Source organism: Typopeltis vanoorti, chromosome 16 (genome assembly GCF_054136105.1).
Source record: "Typopeltis vanoorti isolate ZY-2024b chromosome 16, IOZ_Tvanoo_1.0, whole genome shotgun sequence".
Lineage (NCBI taxonomy): Eukaryota > Metazoa > Arthropoda > Arachnida > Uropygi > Thelyphonidae > Typopeltis > Typopeltis vanoorti.
Genome location: NC_143564.1, coordinates 11,431,204 through 11,446,486, shown reverse-complemented (window position 1 = coordinate 11,446,486; position 15,283 = coordinate 11,431,204). Strand labels below are relative to the sequence as shown.

General features: G+C 36.2%; 1 protein-coding gene across 3 annotated transcripts in view; it reads left to right on the top strand.

The window, feature by feature from the left end:
• The window catches only part of tei (irregular chiasm C-roughest protein teiresias), a 335,409-nt gene extending 320,509 nt beyond the window's left edge, over nt 1-14,900 (top strand). For all 3 annotated transcript variants that reach the window (XM_090406158.1, XM_090406159.1, XM_090406157.1), the window contains exons 8-9: nt 10,131-10,250; nt 14,075-14,900. In XM_090406158.1, coding sequence (XP_090262284.1) covers nt 10,131-10,234 — 104 coding nt within the window. In that variant the 3' untranslated portion in view covers nt 10,235-10,250; nt 14,075-14,900. The remainder of the gene's footprint in view (nt 1-10,130; nt 10,251-14,074) is intronic.
• Nucleotides 14,901-15,283: the final 383 nt, after the last annotated feature.

Below are 15,283 nucleotides of genomic sequence, written 5' to 3'. Positions count from 1 at the left end.
CTAAGGACATCTTACATGTGAGGCAGATCAAAGATGATGAAGGAAGAATATTATGGAGGGATGTGGACATAAGAAACAGATGGAAAATATACTTTGAGGGACTTTTGAATGAGGAAAATGCAAGGACTCACAGAGGAGATGGGCAGCCTTCTGAGGGGATGGTGCAGAACATCAGTAGAATGGAAGTGACGGAGGCCATGAAGAGGATGAGGAATGGAAAAGCGGTGGGCTTCAACAGAATTCCAGTGGAGGCATGGAAGGCACTGGGGGAAGAGGGAATTTACCTGCTGTGGGACCTGTTCATGAAAGTTTGCAAACAGGAAAATATACCCGAGGAATTGAGGGAGAGTACTCTTGTTCCCATCTACAAGGGTAAAGGGGATGCACAAGACTGTAAAAATTACAGAGGAATAAAGTTGATGTCCCACACAATGAAGATCCTAGAAAGGGTTCTTGAAGGTAGATTGAGGGAGGAGGTGGAGATTGCAAAGGAACAATTTTGCTTCATGCCTGGTAGATCAACAACAGATGCTATCTTTGGGTTACGACAGATGATGGAAAAATATCGAGAGAAACAAAGGGAGCTACATCTGGTATTTATTGATCTGGAGAAAGCATACGATAGAGTGCCAAGGCAAGAAGTCTGGAGGTGTCTGAGGGAGAAGAAGGTGCCGGAGAAATATGTCAGGTTGGTGCAGGAAATGTACAGAAATGTGAAGACAAGTGTTCGGACCTGTTTGGGACAGAAAGTTTTCAAGTAACAGTTGGCTTGCATCAAGGGTCAGCATTAAGTCCGTTTCTGTTTAATATTGTGATGGAGGTGGTAACAGAGGAGGCGAGAGAAGATGCACCCTGGACAATGTTGTATGCAGATGACATCTTGCTGTGTGTAGATTCAAGAGAAGAAGCAGAAACTAAACTGGAAAGATGGAGAAAAGTACTGGAAGAGAGAGTTATGAGACTGAGCAGAAGTAAGACAGAGTATATGTGTTGCGCAGTGGGCGGTGGCCAGGAGACAGATCTGGAGCTGGAAGGAAATGTCATCAGGAAGGTGAGAGACTTTAGATACTTAGGTTCAACAGTGGAAGAAGATGGAGGAGCTGAGAAGGAAGTGGGATGCAGGATACAAGCAGGTTGGAGGAACTGGAGGGAGATGGCTGGAGTGTTATGCGATAAGAGGGTGCCGATCAATCTAAAAGGCAAAATTTATAGGACAGTAGTGAGGCCAGCTATGACATATGCTATAGAAACTGTGGCCCTGAGGAAAAATAACATTAGCAGGATGGAAGTAGCAGAGATGAGAATGCTTAAGTGGATGTGCGGTGTGACCAGAAAGGATCATCTGAGAAATGACTATGTCAGGGGAACAGTGAAAGTTACGAACTTAGGAGCGAAAATACAGGAGGCAAGGTTGAGATGGTTTGGTCATGTGATGAGGAGGGAGGACGAATATGTGGGAAGAAGGGTCATGCAGATGGATGTGCAAGGAAGGCGGAAGCGTGGGCGGCCAAAGAAGAGATGGAGGGAGCTGGTAGAAGAGGACTTGAAGATGAAGAACTTGGATGTGGTGACAGCCCAAGACAGGAAGGTGTGGAGGAGACTCATAACAAACAGTGACCCCACTTAAGTGGGAGAAGCTGCAGAAGAAGAAGAAGAAGAAGATTATTATTATTACGGGCAACTCCAAGGAGTCGACAGACTCATCGAGGGAGGCCCTAACATCATGTCAAGAACAACTATTCGACATTCACACAGTATCTATCATACCTCGCCTTGAACTCATTCACGGTCATAGCACCCACAAACAGACTCTGGCAGTTTATTGCACTCATTCACCACTCTCCAAGTAAAAAACCTAGTTCTAACACCCCTGCTAGCCACACTCTTGCCCAGCTTCCATGTATGGCCCCTAGTCCTCCCACCACCAGTCCTATTCTCAAAAATATCTTCCGGATTAATTTTATAGAAACCCTTCAGCAATTTGAATGTCTCAATCATATTACCCCTCCTTCGCCTATCGACCAATTTCTGCAACCCACAAATCTTCAACCTGTTCTCATAAGGTTCATTCCACAGACCTGCTATCATCTTGGTCACTCGTCTCTGGATCCTCTCCACCTCCTCCTCCCCATCAAGAAGAAACCCTGGCGCCCATATCTGGGCACAGTAGTCTAGATGGGGTCTTATCAAGGCTCGATACAGAGGAACAATAACTTGTTTGTCTCTGCATGTTAAAGTATTTTTCAGAAACCAAGTGATTTGATGAGCTGATTTAGCCACTTTTGCGATGTGCCACCTAAACCAACTCCCTATCTACCAACACTCCCAAATCCCTGGCCTCATCAATCTCCTGGAGTACGGCTCCACCAATATGATATACTGCTGCTAATGAGGTGAAATTTGGGGTGAAAAGACTATTTCTTTTCACTCCAAAATGCATAACTTTACATTTTTCAACATTAAATTGACATTCATTTTCCTTAGCCCACGTCCTCCAAACTATCCAAATCATCCTGCAAAATTTTGACATCCTGTGCACTCACTATTGCTCTACCCAACTTTGCATCATCAGCAAACAAGTGAACACTTCCTCTCAGAGCCTTTCCTATATCGTTAATGAACAAATTGAAAAGTAGTGGTCCAAGAACAGAACTCTGCGTCACACCACTAGTCAAAGGCCGTCTTTTGGACTCTACTGCTGAATAAACCACTCTCTGGTATCTCTCCATCAACCACCCTCCTATCCATCTCACATATATTATCACTACTATTCTATATATTGCCATCTGATTTCCTAGAGATTTGTTGTCATAGTGAAGTGTTTCGGTATGATGTCAATTCGCTGTCAGCAAATAGTGCATCATAGAAATGTAATTTCAGCTTATAACTGCTACACAGATGTAAAGCAAACGGTTTACAAGCTGCGGGAATAGCCTGTAGAAACAAAGCCTACCGAATGATATCGATGTCGGCTCTTGCCTCCGGATATTACGGTGCCGGTTTCTGTTATTACCCATGTAACGATGAGCGAGCATAATATATAGCTTTTTGCTTTAAACGCAAAATCGTACATACCAGGAATGGTCCACTCCCCCCCCCCCCCAGACACCACACACACACACACACACACACACACACACAAGATCATACAGACAGTAATATTCCTTCTAGCGCTGTGAGTACGTTCCTTCAGTAAAAGATAGTTATTATTATTATTATTATTATTATTATTATTATTATTATTATTCCTGATACCTATGTACCGCCATTTCCGGTAATAGAGCACAGAGAAGTTCTCGCCAGACAAGAAATGGTAAATGCACTAACTAACATCGGTTAGCTCATGTTTGAAACTAATAATTCGGACTTCACAAATAGAATCATCGGTTTTATAATGCACTATTTCCTGATAGCAAACAAACATCTAAGGCGTATGACAACATATTTGGAAATAGCAGACGATAGCGCAAAGCGTTTTGGAGCTAGTACTTATGTGTTAGTAAAAAAATATGATTTGGTATAATTTATAACACATTTAATCTAAAATCGTTCCAAAGAGAGTAACGATAAAGCCAGTAAATAACCTTTCTCTTGCAAGCATAAAAATGAAGAAAATACAATATACTGAAGATTACAGCTTTTTTTAAAAGAACTTTAACATATACCACTTGTTTTGCAGACATCACGTTCCCTGTCATGTATTTTTTTTAACAACATGCGCAGTATACTGATTAAATTCGAATATTACCTTTATAGTATTCTGTGCACTTTTATTAAAGAATTAGTAATAAAGTGCAATGTCACTAAAAACAGTGTTCTGAATCCAATTTTTTTTACTTGCAAAAAATCAATTTACCTTAACACTCTTTCTCTCTCTATTTTTCATTCTCTTCTCCCCTTCTGCGAAATGAGAGATACGGGTTGCATTTTTTCCCTTGAGCCAAGTTCACATGTTGGACTTGCAAAAAAGCGTAAACACTGAAAAGCACCAAATGGCGTCGTTAACAGCCTGTCATTATTGGTAATGATGATGGCCAAAATCATCACAAATCATGCAAAATGGAATCTTAATCGACAGCTGAAGTTTTAAGGTCACTCCGTCAAAGTAATAAATATAATAGATTATCAGCATTAACTAAAAGAACAAAATAAAAATATCATTACAGATGCACGAACTTATGCTTGTTTATATGAACAAATTACTATTCTGGGCTGCTTAGTTTCCAAATTTTCAGTAAGCATAATGCTCGCTGTGTGTTCTTCTTTCTAAGAGCATATTTGAGAGAAGCAGAAATTCGAGAAGGGCAGGAATGAAGCGAAGAAGTTCAATGAAATATAGATTGAGAGAGAGAGAGAGAGAGAGAGTTTATATGTAAATACAAAAACTTGGCTATCTTTATATGAAAATTGCAAACAATACTGCAGCTTCGATACCGATAATAAATGACAGCATTACCACCATTTGCAAATTTAGTATAACTACATAATTAATATATCAAAAATAGAGCAGAAATAAATTTCAAAATATCTTCGATCGTGTGCAACATGATCGAAGATATTTTGATCATGTTGGGGATATTTTTCATGTGCAACATGAAAGAATGCAACAATAATTACCATGACTTCTGCTCTCTATAAATATCTGACTTGTTGTTTTATAGAAGCTAATGAAATAGTTGAGTTGATCATTTTGCAAAAGTGTACCATCTTGGTTGTGATATTGCAGTGCCGAATGGGTCATTGACTGGTGAGAGTTTAGTGATAGAAGAATTTGAGGTGCTTAGAATATATTACAAAACCTTAATGCAAACGCTGCCATTGGGTTAGATGGCATATCGGCCCATGTTTTAAGGGAATGCGCAAGATAATTAGCACTTCCTCTAACTTGGATGTTTAATTTAAGCCTCAGTTCTGGTAAAATTCCAATTCAGTGGAAAGAGGAGAAATTATTCCACTGCATAAGTGGGGCTCCAGGACTGACGTAGTAAATTATAGACCAGTCAGTATGTCAGGAGTGGTGGTTAAGGTTTTGGAGAAATTGATAAAAATTAGAATTCCGGACTGGGCGGACAGCAATATGATACTTTATAAGGGGCAACATGGTTTTCTGAAGGGTAGATCTTGCCTTAGCAATTCGCTCACTCTCTATAATGAAGTAACAATGGAGTTGGATAAAGGAAATCCTTTTTTAGTCATCCTGTTGGACTTCGCAAAGGCATTTGACAAGATTCCACATGAGACTCTGTTGCATAAATTAGAGCAAATGGGTATGGATCCGAGGCTAGTGATTTGGATTAGAGGGTGGCTAGTGGATAGATATCCAAGAATGGTTTATGGTGGAGCGGAGTCCAGTAGAAGGCAGGTGACTAGTGGTGTGCCTCAGGGCTTGGTCCTCTGTTATTTAATTTGTACATCAATGATATTGGGAATAGTTTGTAAGGAGATATCCACTTGTTTGCCGATGATGATGCAAAATTGGGAAGAGCGATAATCAATTCAAATGATGTAAATATCTTACAAGATGACTCAAATAGGCTGACGATTTGGGCTAAACTAAATGGCTGCCAGTTTAACGTGGCCAAGTGTGAAGGATGAGATCACATGCTGTTTACTATATTAATGGAACTGAACTGCAAGAAGTTGACGAGGCAAGGGACTTGGGAGTTATTGTGAACAGAGAACTCAAGTTTAAAGGGCATATTGCAAGGATTGCCAAAACGTCACATCAAATTACATGGTTATTGAAGAACACACTAACAAGCAGGGATAAGGAGTGATTGTCCCACTTTATAAGGCATTAATAAAACCTCATCTGGACTATTGTGCACAGATCTGGTCACCAGGATTTCTTGATGATGAGGAAATGGTGGAGAGGATTCAGAGACGGGTTACGAAAATTGTAGCAGGCTTGTGGGATTCCTACGAGCTGTGGGTTTAAAAAACTAGTTGATAGACATAGGAGAGGAGATATGATAGAGGCTTATGAATTATTAAAAGGGTTTTATAAGATTGATACTGATAACTTTTTTAAGACCAGTGCAGGAAGGAAGAGAGAATGAGGGGACCATCCCTGGAGATCGTGTAAGAGTGTGGTTAACAAGTGTGTTAGGACTAGATTTTTTGCTTGTAGAGTTGTAAATGGATGGAATGCGTTGCCAGAGGTGGTTGTGAATGCTTCATCTGTGAACGAGTTTAAGGGGAAAAGTATGACAGATATTGTGTGATTGATGGTTAGTATGTGAATGTTGGGTCTCCCGCGATGAGTCTTTTGACTCCATGGAGGCAACTTATAATAATAATAATAAAAACTGTATACGCGCACTGACCAGAATGTCACGAGTCCATTTTGAGCGCGTAAAACTCAAAAATCACAAATAACAATTAATCAACCTAGCGCATACGAATATTATTCAGTTCGCGTAATGTTATCATTAATGTAAAGTAGTGCTCAGTTTACTGTATTTACAAATTGCTCAGAAGTATTTCTATAATGGCTAACTAATTTTAATTCATAAATAAATATATTAAAAAGTAAACATATCCATAAAAAATTACGACTTACTGCGAACGTAAATAATTGCTAACATTTGACGATTTAAAAAAAAAAGATATATATATATATATGTGTATATATATATATATACACACAGTATATATATAAAATAGTAGCGACCTCTTCTGGTATTCCTCAGTCCTTAGCTACTCTACGGTAAAATATTATAAATGCTAACTTATAAAAACTTAAAAATACAAAACAAAATAATTAAGTAGTAAAATATATATATATATATATATATATATGTTTATAAATTATGTATAATAAATTATAAATTATGTTCAGAAACAGATAATTTGTATATACATTGCAAAAACACGAAGTAAAACAGTACTACTTTTTATTTGCTTGGGGATACCAAGCAAATAAAAATTAAAAATTAAAAATGAATTAAAAATTCTTTATTCCCGAACGTAAATGGTGAGAATAAATGTTCTAAAATGACCTGTTCCATTTAAACATGGAAGTCCTAAGTTTAAGTTGGTAAGATCATAATCTTCGTGTCTTCCGTTATATTTTCTTTAATATTTATCAGTTCTCTTTGGTACTACATGGCATAACAAATCTCTTTCCATTATTCTCTTTTGGAAGATGACTTTATTGGGTTTGCTTTTAGGAAGGCCTTTCCCTTTGCGTGTGTCTAGTTGATTGATGGAACGATTCATTGATCGGATGATTTAATATTAGAAGGCTATATATCTTGTCCCTTATATGCGCCCATTCAAGCTTCCATAATAATGCCAGAATAACTATGTTGAAACATGTAATCCCTCCTTCCCTCCCAATTCATGATAGTGGATTTACCTTTCGGTATTTAATGATTCTATTATCTTTATTATTCTTGCTTAATAACATACTGTAGTAATGTTATTTCAACTTCACCATCATTTTTGTCTGTTTTATTTTAATATATAAATAGTTTAATCATTCATTTCAGAAACTTTCTTATTATATATCATAATATTTTCCTTTTTTTCTAAGTTTTGGAAGTTCATCTTTAATCTTTTTTTTCGGATTTTATCACTCTAGCACTGTATTCCATTGCGTTAAATGTTCGCTAATGCTGTTCGTTCGCCAAGTATTGAGTATAAAACATCAAAATAAGTCGGCGTTATTAGAGGATTTTCTAGTATAAATAGTTATATTTATCAACTTAAATAAATAACTAGCAGATATTAATAATATAAATCATGATCTTACTCATAAATGTAACTAAAGTATGCGTTTTATTTGTTAATTCATCGAATGTTTTAGAATAAAAACAAAATAACCTGTAAAATATTACTACGTGGCAAAATTAAACTAATCATGGATAAAAGAATTTTTATTCTTCGTACGATTTTTCAATAAATCGTTTTCCAATTTTTTTGAGATGTCGCAAATCTTAAGCGAATGGGGGTGAGGGACTCACCACAAAGGACATCTCCGGGTGCGCATATCATGGACCAAATGGTTTAGCAAAACGATTGGAAAGCAGCCATATCACTGCCGTGGAAAAAGTATAAAATAATGAATGGTATAATAATGTTATCCTTTGAAGTTATCCTGACACTTGCAGTTTCAGGATAACTTCAAAGTCTAAGCTAATTCTTTGCATGATATGTAAATGGCACTGAAATAAAACGAATAAAATGCAAATAATCTCAGTACTTTTCAGAGATCTTACTTGCTATTTACATAGATGCAGTGGTATCGCGACCTTGTAGCTTGGCTTTTCCTAAGCTTGGAAAAGCTTAGAAAAGTAGCTTGGCTTTTCCTAAACCTAATTTATGATATGAAGACAGTTAATTCTTATCACTGATATGCTGTGCCTGTAAATTCTAACCTTTTCTGAGTCGGCCTGTTTAGCAGTCAAAAAAAAAATCCGTAAAAAAATCTATTTTCCTCTATAACCAGCTAACCACTCTGAGATGCCCTTATAAATTTTTCTTGCATCCTAGATGAGATTTCAGCCCTACCTTCCTGCTTGATTTACGTTCACGCCAGTGGTGTAGCTAGAGCTTTTGCCGCCCGGGGGTGGTCCCCGAGTTTACCTCCCCTCTCAATACACACCAAAAAATACTACAAAAAGTCAAAACGACGTATGGGGAAACAAATTAAAACACTATATTTATTTTTGAAGTAAAACTTTAATTTCAACATTCTAAAATGTTATTTTTCTTGCTTTTCTGTGTCGATGACATTGGCGAAGTCTATTTCATAGTAATATAGATAATTCTTAATCAATTTTATTTAGAAAAACTCCTCTCACAACTAGCGACACTTACAGCAATTGTGAGGAAAATTTGCAGTAGTATTACAATATTTGGAAGAGTTCTTGAGACTGTATTTTAGAATTAACTGCAAAAATTCAAAAAGGTTCAAAGTACCGCCCCGGGCGGAACGCCCCCCCCCCTCCCCCCATTAGCTACGCCATGGTTCAGGCGTAGACTTATATACTTTACCGTGCTGGACGTCGAAACCAAATCAAAATTCACCACAACAAACTTTTCAAACCAACACAGAATCAACAGTTATGCCCTTACATGGTACTTACTATTTTTGGTCTAGATATACAACTCAGTTATCACCGGAGTTTTACGTAATAATAGGAATTCGTAATATATAATCAAAAACTTCTATAGTAATTTTGTGTCTATGTGCATCCATAAAAGAAATCGCATGAGATGGTGAAGAAGAAATTAACTGAAAAGAGGTGTTATCCAAGTAGTGATTGAGAGATTTCTATAATATTTTAGTTAAGAAAATAAACTAACGCCCGTATTTCCGTATAGGGAGTAGGCGAGGCGTTTTTTATCCTATCTAGCTTTTGGAGACAGAGTGGGAAGTTCAATTTCCACCGATAGCCAATCAGAGATTGCTGGTCTATGACTATTATTAATTATAAGCGGCAACCGATGAAGAGACGGCAAAACAAGTGCAGCCATCTCTTGGTAATTAATCCTAATAGTCCTCAGCTGGAATGACCGCACTCGTAAGAGTGCATTGAATTTCCAAGAGTATTTGTGTAATAGCAAATATAAAACCTAAAACTGAAAAAAAAAAGTGCAAAAGAACTGTTTTGTAAAATATAGTTGACTGTAAGTTCAGTTAAAAAGCTGAAATTATGATAATTATCATAAATAATATAAATACAAAAAAATTAGTAAAAAGACGAGATTAATGCTGATCTAAACAGAAGAATGAGAGAGTGTACGATTCGATGAATTCATATGAAGATTTTTGATGAATATTTAAAAGGCTTGTAAAAATTTAAGCGAAGGCTTGTAATATTTGGTCATCAATAAAATAAAAAAAAGAAACATTAGATATCTGATGAAATCGGTTCGAGCAGACACGCAATTTACAGACGAAAAACACTGTTAGTGAAGATTGTTGGCATTATGTGTAACTGTTGGATTTTGGCGTTCTATAGTCTTTGGCCAGTCATCTATGATTAGGTAACGGTAGAGCCTGGGTGCCCCCCAGTTCCCAAAACTTAGTTTGGGCTAGCTCAAACGTTAAAATATTTAAGTTAATATTTATTTTGCTCCTAAAAAAATAAACATAGGCGTTTTTCTGTTTTTATTTCCAGGAACGACTGTATTCCGTGTTGCCTCTTCGCTTTCTCTCCTTTTGACACAGCTGCCAATGTGCCTTCTATGGGTGCACTCTCTTCAAAAACTAGACGGAAGCTGACGAATCTAATACGCAGGTAATTTATCAAATTCATCTTCTGTTTTAAGTCAGTAGCGTAAAGCATTATGTATAAATATTACTGTGTAAATTCATTTAATATTTATATTAAGTAAAGTACAAAAAACTTTATAGGTTTAAATACATAATAGGTTTAACTTAAACTTAAGTTTAAATACATAATAGGTTTAACTTAAACTTAGGTTTAAATACATAATAGGATTAAATTCTAGTACGATTTTTCTGATCGAAATCGAGTAATTCTTAATAATATGTGTATCCCCAAGACATGCATTCATAGCCAAAGTAAGTACAAAAGCCTGTGTTCCTGATTTAACAACAAGGATGCTGTCTTTAATTCATCTCTGCTTATCTAATTCGCTCCTTTCAACTTTGCGTCTCTCTCTTCCAGTGTAGGCTGAAGATTTTCTGCAAAAACTAGTAGGACAAAACCGGGAGGAGATCGTGTCACGTGTTTTGACACGATCAAAAATGTGCGTCACAGCCATTTCTTGTGATTCATGGTTTAGTACATTGAGTAATAGACATACGTTGAAAGGTTGAAAACCTGCTTATGAATTTCTTTAGGTAACTAGGACTTTTCTAACTGAGCTACTTCTTGCTAACTGATTCGTGAATATATATGCATTCTGCAGATATTAGTTGTTGCCAGAGATGACGTTCTATCTTTTTAAGTTGGAATAGATAATCTATACCTTGAACAGGTATTGGTGATAGAAGGATTTAACTATGATGATGATGCTGGTGAAACACCTTCGCCATCCAATACGCAAAGTTTAAGTCAAAGCAATAGTTCAGTGAGTCTGTGTATTTGGGTGCATGCGTGACTCCACCCAAGTGAGGATCTCAGCAGAATTTTAAGTCATGTGACTTAAGCTGAGCTACGATAAGTGGGTGACCATACGTACCGTTTTGAGCGGGACAGTACCGTTTTTTTTTTCATATTTCCCGTCGTTTTAATAAACATTTCAACTGTGTCCAGTTTTTAATAAAAACTATAAATATATTTTAATATTGGTCAATCATAAATTATTATTCATAACCTATGATCATATATCAACATGATGGACACCAGTATTTGTATAACCATGGAGTCTCTGAACAAATCACTGCAGATATCATCTGAAGTGATTTGTTCAGAGAAAATATTAAAAAAAAAAAATACATGTTGGCAACACTTGCGCGTCTCACACGCGGCGTCTGTTCTGCTGTAGCGTTAGTTTTTGTTTTGTCTGTATGCTAACCGATGGCCTTGTTATTCAATGCCGGTTGTTTAAAGTTCATGTTTTTTAAAGCTTTAAATCTATCCTTGCAATGTCAAAAAGGTGAAACTGCATTTTTAATGACGATTTCCAGAAAGAATTCAAATTTACTAAACTGGACAAGCTGTGTAGTGATGGAACAAAAGTGGTATGCCAATATTGTAATGTCCATTTTCCCGATGTTCATGGAGGTAAAAGCGACATCAACCAAAATCTACGTAGCCAGAAACATAAGGATGCTGAAAAGACTCTGGCCTCAGTTAAAAACATTAGCTCGTTTATGGTGAGACGTGATGGTGATAGGGAAAGCGATAAAATTGCAGCAAGTGAAGCTCTTGTTGCTTATCATACTGTGTGTCACGGCCAAAGTTTTCGCGCAAATGATTGCATATCGACATTGATAAATAATATTTATGAATCAAAATTTTCTTCAGCGCGTACCAAATTGGAAGCAATAATTACCAACGTTTTATCACAATACATATTGAGCGAAGTAATAGAGGATTTAAATAAAACAAAAAGCCTTATAGTCAGTTTAGATGCATCAAACAAAAAAAGAGATCAAACTTTTTCCAATCGTTGTGCGGTACTTTTTTTTGCCAAATTGTGGTGTTCAAGACAAAATTATAGACTTTATTTCCTTACCTGGTGAAACATTCGACCTACATTGTGCTATGTTGAAGTAAGTGACAAATTTGCCTTACAAAACAAAACTGTTGTTTTGCGTACAGATAACACGAACATCAATTTTGGTGATTGCAAAAGACTTGCAAAAATAATGTGTGGCAAAATCTTGAAAATAAACTGAAGCGCCAGATTGTCGGTATTGGTTGTGGGGAACACGCAATACACAATTGTCTCCAGTGTGCTGTCGACTATTTACCAAATATATATACACAGTCAAAGTTGAAGAACAGAAAACAATTTATGACTTTATTTTGGAAACAATTTCGCTAAATTGTTATAGCATGGAAATACAAGATTCTTGTCCTTGGGTCCATCAACTGACAGAATTTTAAGCATGTTTGATGGGCTTCGTTCTTATTTTCTTTTTCAAGAAAATAAAAACGCCCTGTTATGTTGCGAAAATTGTTTGAAGATCTCTGTTTGAAATTTGGTTGCATTTGCAAGAGATCAAGTGTCTACGTTCCAAACATACATTAGTTTAATTGTAAAAGATAATATTTCAGCTACAAAAGTTGCCATGAACATTGAAAATCTTGTTAGCAATTTAGAGTCCAGAACATAACCCCCGGGCCCGTTTTTTCCATCCCAATGTCCCGTTTTGGTCTCAAGGAAATATGGTCAGCCTAACGATAAGTTGTTCAGCTAGATGGAATACTTCTTAATCGAATACTAGTTAAAATTTACCATTGTTTTGTAAGTACTGAATACATTACCACGAATAAGGTTATCGAAGTAGAAGAGATAAGTAAGAATTGTTACATCCATTTTACCAAAACAGTGTGCATGAACCTGATATTTTTAATGACTGTTAACAAACATGTTTTTTATAAATTAAAAAAAAAAAAAACTTAGCGAGCACTTCGGAGGACAGAAATTTTTGTCTCTTAGGACGCTAATATCGCACAATTATCCCATACATGATTGCTAGAACAAGTGCAAACTTAATCATCTAGGACTAAGCGCAATGTCTACAGTCGTGTCCACTCGTGTGTGAATGAAGCTTCTGCATGAGTGAGTAATACGGTTCATTTTGACAAGAAGGTTTGCGGATGAGACCTCAATCATAAACAACAACTTTTTTTTCGGTCGAATCATCAAAAACACTAACATTATATCATTGCCTTCCGCATGCTGGAAACAAACACTGTTCAACAGTTAATGACTCATGATATGGTTTTTTAAAGTGCATTTTGAATCGTTATAGATGAAGAAATTAAGATTTAGAATAGCATGTGTCTGTGAACCATCTTTCCAGCTCCTTTGGCTCTATAAAGTTGTTGAAACCAAATGTTAAAACATTTATTTTATTTATTTATTTTCACAACTTTGACTAAATCAGCAAAGTTTCATACTTTAGATTACCATAGTTGACGTTGTGTATTATACTGTACTGAAAAAAAAAAAAAAAAAAAAAAATTTTGGCCTTAAAAAGAAGAAATTGTATGAAAATCAACTCCCATCAGTACCATGAAACATTAAATTCAAGAACGCGAGAGTCTGTGTGCGATCATTAAAAACAAGACAGTGTCCCAAATTAACAGGTTTCCAGTAAAAATGATCAGCTGGGAATATGTTGATTTAGAGTCGACAGCATATCACGAAGCTACGGGAAGGGAAAAAAAATGCATCACTCCTGTTCAAGTAAGAGTCTACCCTTAATAACCGCCTCAGTAAAGGCAATCACTCATGCCTATCCTTCCTGATTAACTTCTTTATATATATATATTTTTTTTAACCTTTAATTCTGTCTTAACGAAAATTAAATCTTCCAGCCACACGATGCAAGCAATTAATTGCGAACATTAAAAGATACAAGAAATGAAGCCTATATACTTAAGATGACTTATTAAATTTGATATTTTGTTTGTTTCAGATACACCAGCTTACGAAGTCACTTGAAGACTTTGATTACTATACTGGAGGTAAAAAGAAAGAAAAAAAAAAAAGAACACAAACTGATATGTGGAAAGCAATACATTAGAAAATACCTGAACGATGAGACCATGTGGTATTATTACTGCATTATTTTCGTGAAGTCGTCAACTCACTGAGAGAACTGGAAACACAGTGTACACTTTCAAAAATGCAGGAGTGGATGAATAAATAAATAAATAAACCGAGTCAAAATGATTCAAAGTATTCCTGGATTGGACATCTCATTGCATGTGACAATGGACTGTTTATAGCTCGGGTAGAGCATGGATTCCCACCACTCAACTGCTGTCTTAAACGTGTATTGGCAAGCACGTTCTCAGGAGAAAGGCACTTGACTTTTTCTCGGGGAATATGACTGTATCCTAGACAACCGCCCAATGAACTCTCGACATCTAGTTCCGTAAAGATTGGCTATAAACAATGGCCATGTGTTAGTGCGGCTGTATTAAGCCTTTTTTGTTTTATATGTACGTGTACAGCGCCAAAATAGGAAATTATTAATCAACCTGGTGTAATGCCTGCTATTAAGGCGACTCAAATTACAGAATTACAGCTCACAGAATCCGCATTAGGAGTAAATACAAGAAAACTGGAGATGAATAGATATGATATGTATGGGCAGTTTCTTATGAACGTGTAAATATGACATTATATTTCAGATATCGTGGCATTAAATCTGATATGTACACAGTATGTTAGTATGGATTCCTGGAAGATGAATCACGTTGTCACTAGCTTTCGTATATTAAAAGGTTTTATGAGGAGGTCTCGTTATATTTTGTGAAGCAAACCCAACAGTACATTGAGAATGCCCAAGAAACAAAACGTAAATACTTCACCTTTAGTCTGAAGAAGAAATTAAGGTTTGAAAAGGATAGAAATACTATTTTTTTATGTATAAAAATATGATGTATTTATTTATAAAACTAAGGGCAGATAAGCATTGTTACTTAGCAAAACTTAATACATAATATAAAACGGATTTAACATAAGTATATATTTTTTATTGATATAAAATATATGATTGTATTTCGTCCTAGTATCAAGGGCATCTTCAGTATGACTTAAAGTAAACAAGACCAGAAGCCATATATTCAAGAACGACACGCGAACTGCATGTACATGAAGTAGAGCAGAGGTCGGCAAC